General features: G+C 48.0%; 1 protein-coding gene across 1 annotated transcript in view; it reads left to right on the top strand.

The window, feature by feature from the left end:
• Window positions 1-2,500, top strand: part of LOC123500113 (BDNF/NT-3 growth factors receptor-like) — an 18,283-nt gene that overhangs the window by 4,956 nt on the left and 10,827 nt on the right. Inside the window, 4 exon segments of the mRNA XM_045248778.1 lie at window positions 1-483; window positions 884-927; window positions 1,392-1,529; window positions 2,442-2,500. The exon segment at window positions 1-483 is cut by the window's left edge and continues 585 nt beyond it; the exon segment at window positions 2,442-2,500 is cut by the window's right edge and continues 128 nt beyond it. Of these exon segments, the coding sequence (XP_045104713.1) occupies window positions 1-483; window positions 884-927; window positions 1,392-1,529; window positions 2,442-2,500 (724 nt within the window).

The following is a 2,500-nucleotide window of genomic DNA, read 5'->3' as shown; positions in this document are numbered from 1 at the left end:
CCACCACCACCACTGCCCCTGAACCACGGAGAGGCCAGCCCGCCACGCACCTCCCGCCAGACACCCCGCAGCTGCAGGAGGCGCCGCGGATCCTCATTCCTGAAGGCGAGGATGAGGGAGGCGTCACCACACCCACCACACCCACCACTACTACCACAGTGAGCGACTCAAGCCCGCTACCACGTGTTACGACCACCGCTACCATCACCACTACCGCCACCAGCAGGAGTAAAGGCAGACGTCCTTCGAAAGAGGCGAGGAGGAAAGCAGCACGCACGCAGAGGTCCGCCCCGTCCAGCAAGCGCCTTCAGCAGCCAGACCCCGCCCCCGACTTCTCCTCCGCCTTCCCCGTGTGCTCCACCAACCCCTGTGGCGAGGAGCCCTCCTGCCACCCCACCACCTCCGTCGACCGGGGATACCTCTGCTTCTGTGACGACGGCTCGGTGGTGGAGCCCCACATGTCCTGCCGCCGCGGTGAAGAGCGTGAGTAGTGCCCAGCGTGTGTGTGTGTGTGTGTGTGTGTGTGTGTGTGTGTGTGTGAGAGAGAGAGAGAGAGAGAGAGAGAGAGATTTTTTCCAAGGGCTTTATTTTCCATAATATCTCTCTCTCTCTCTCTCTCTCTCTCTCTCTCTCTCTCTCTCTCTCTCTCTCTCTCTCTCTCTCTCTCTCTCTCTCTCTCTCTCTCTCTCTCTCTCTCTCTCTCTCTCTCTCTCTCTCTCTCTCTCTCTCTCTCTCTCTCTTTCTCTCTCTCTTTCAGGCAGTAATTTCATCTATTAGCATCATTATCCTCCTCCCTTCTTTCCGTGCCGCGTGTGTCGTCACCAACGCGGAACACTCATGAATCTGTGCCACATTTTCCGTGTAACCCACATTTTCTTTGCAGTGCCGGATCACCCAGGCCCGATACCCATCAACAGTCCCAAAGAGGTGAGTGAGTCCTGGCGTCATTATCCCCTTCAACCAATCACATACAAGATACCTGATGACACATATTAACCCCTTCAGTACCAGGACACGTTTCCCTATTCATTCTGGTGACTATTTGGTGATTTTCTACAGCTTCAGAAACTTATATGGGGATTAAAATAGTGAAAACTGTGGCCATTAATCTTCTGACCTCCATAGACCCTTGCTAATGTCAATAAAATCGTACACAAATCTCAAGGTAAAAATGCATCCCAGTACTGAAATATTGAAGGGATTAAAATAGTGAAGACAGTGGCCATTAATCTTTAAACCTCCATAGACCCTTGCTAATGTCAACAAAATCTTCAAATCGTACATAAATCTCAAGGTAAAAATGCATCCTAGTACTGAAGGGGTCAACAAAATACACTGAATCAATTACGAGAAGCTTTAGGAATGACGTCACTTATTTTCTATCCAACCAGTTCCGGCCGCTGTATTCCGTGTGGGTGGTGGGCGTGGCCTCGTTACTGGTGGTGATGCTGGTGATGGTGGCTTTCTGGAGGAGGAAGAGTCTGTGTGCGTGGATCAGAAACAGACACAGAGAGAAGAAGCCAGGACAGGTGAGAGAACAGGTAAAGAGATGGCTTGGTGAGCATGAGATGGCTTGGTGAGCATGAGATGGGTTGGTGAGCTTGAAATGGGTTGGTGAGCTTGAGATGGGTTGGTGAGCGTGAGATAGATGGGTTGGTGAGCATGAGATGGCTTGGTGAGCATAAGATGGGTTGGTGAGCGTGAGATAGATAGGTTGGTGAGCGTGAGATAGATCGGTTGGTGAGCTTGAGATGGGTTGGTGAGCGTGAGATAGATAGGTTGGTGAGCATAAGATGGGTTGGTGAGCGTGAGATAGATAGGTTGGTGAGCGTGAGATAGATCGGTTGGTGAGCTTGAGATGGGTTGGTGAGCGTGAGATAGATAGGTTGGTGAGCATGAGATGGGTTGGTGAGCTTGAGATGGGTTGGTGAGCGTGAGATAGATCGGTTGGTGAGCGTGAGATGGGTTGGTGAGCTTGAGATGGGTTGGTGAGCGTGAGATGGGTTGGTGAGCGTGAGATAGATAGCTATGAGTAAGACAGGTAGACAAGAAAAGAGATGTTTAAAAATGTTGATAGGTTGATAAAGGAAGGAATAAAACAAGAGATGATAAAGAAGAGAAAGGGATAAATAAGATAAAGGAATGAATAAGAGAGAAATAACGAAGAGGTAATAAATAAGAAAGGAATTAATAAGAAAAAGGAATGAATAGGAAAAAAAAAATAAAAAAAACAGTGAAAAATGAACTATAACCCTCAAAATATACCCACAAATCACAAAAATCACCAACTTTCTCTCCTTCACCGCCTTCTGCAGCCACCACGGGAGAAAATAAAATAAAAATCTAAAAAAAAAAAAAAAAAAAAAATTAACTCTAGCCATCAAAATTTACTCAGAAACCACAAAAATCACTAACCTTCCCTCCTTCACCGCCTTCTGCAGCCACCACGGGACTCCATACCGAAGCATAACTCTCTCGTGCCCTACAACTTCATTAGCAA

The sequence above is a fragment of the Portunus trituberculatus genome, chromosome 8 (assembly GCF_017591435.1).
Source record: "Portunus trituberculatus isolate SZX2019 chromosome 8, ASM1759143v1, whole genome shotgun sequence".
NCBI classification, from domain to species: Eukaryota; Metazoa; Arthropoda; class Malacostraca; order Decapoda; family Portunidae; genus Portunus; species Portunus trituberculatus.
The sequence above is the reverse complement of the archived record's forward strand: the minus strand, read 5'-3'. Positions and strand labels throughout refer to the sequence as shown.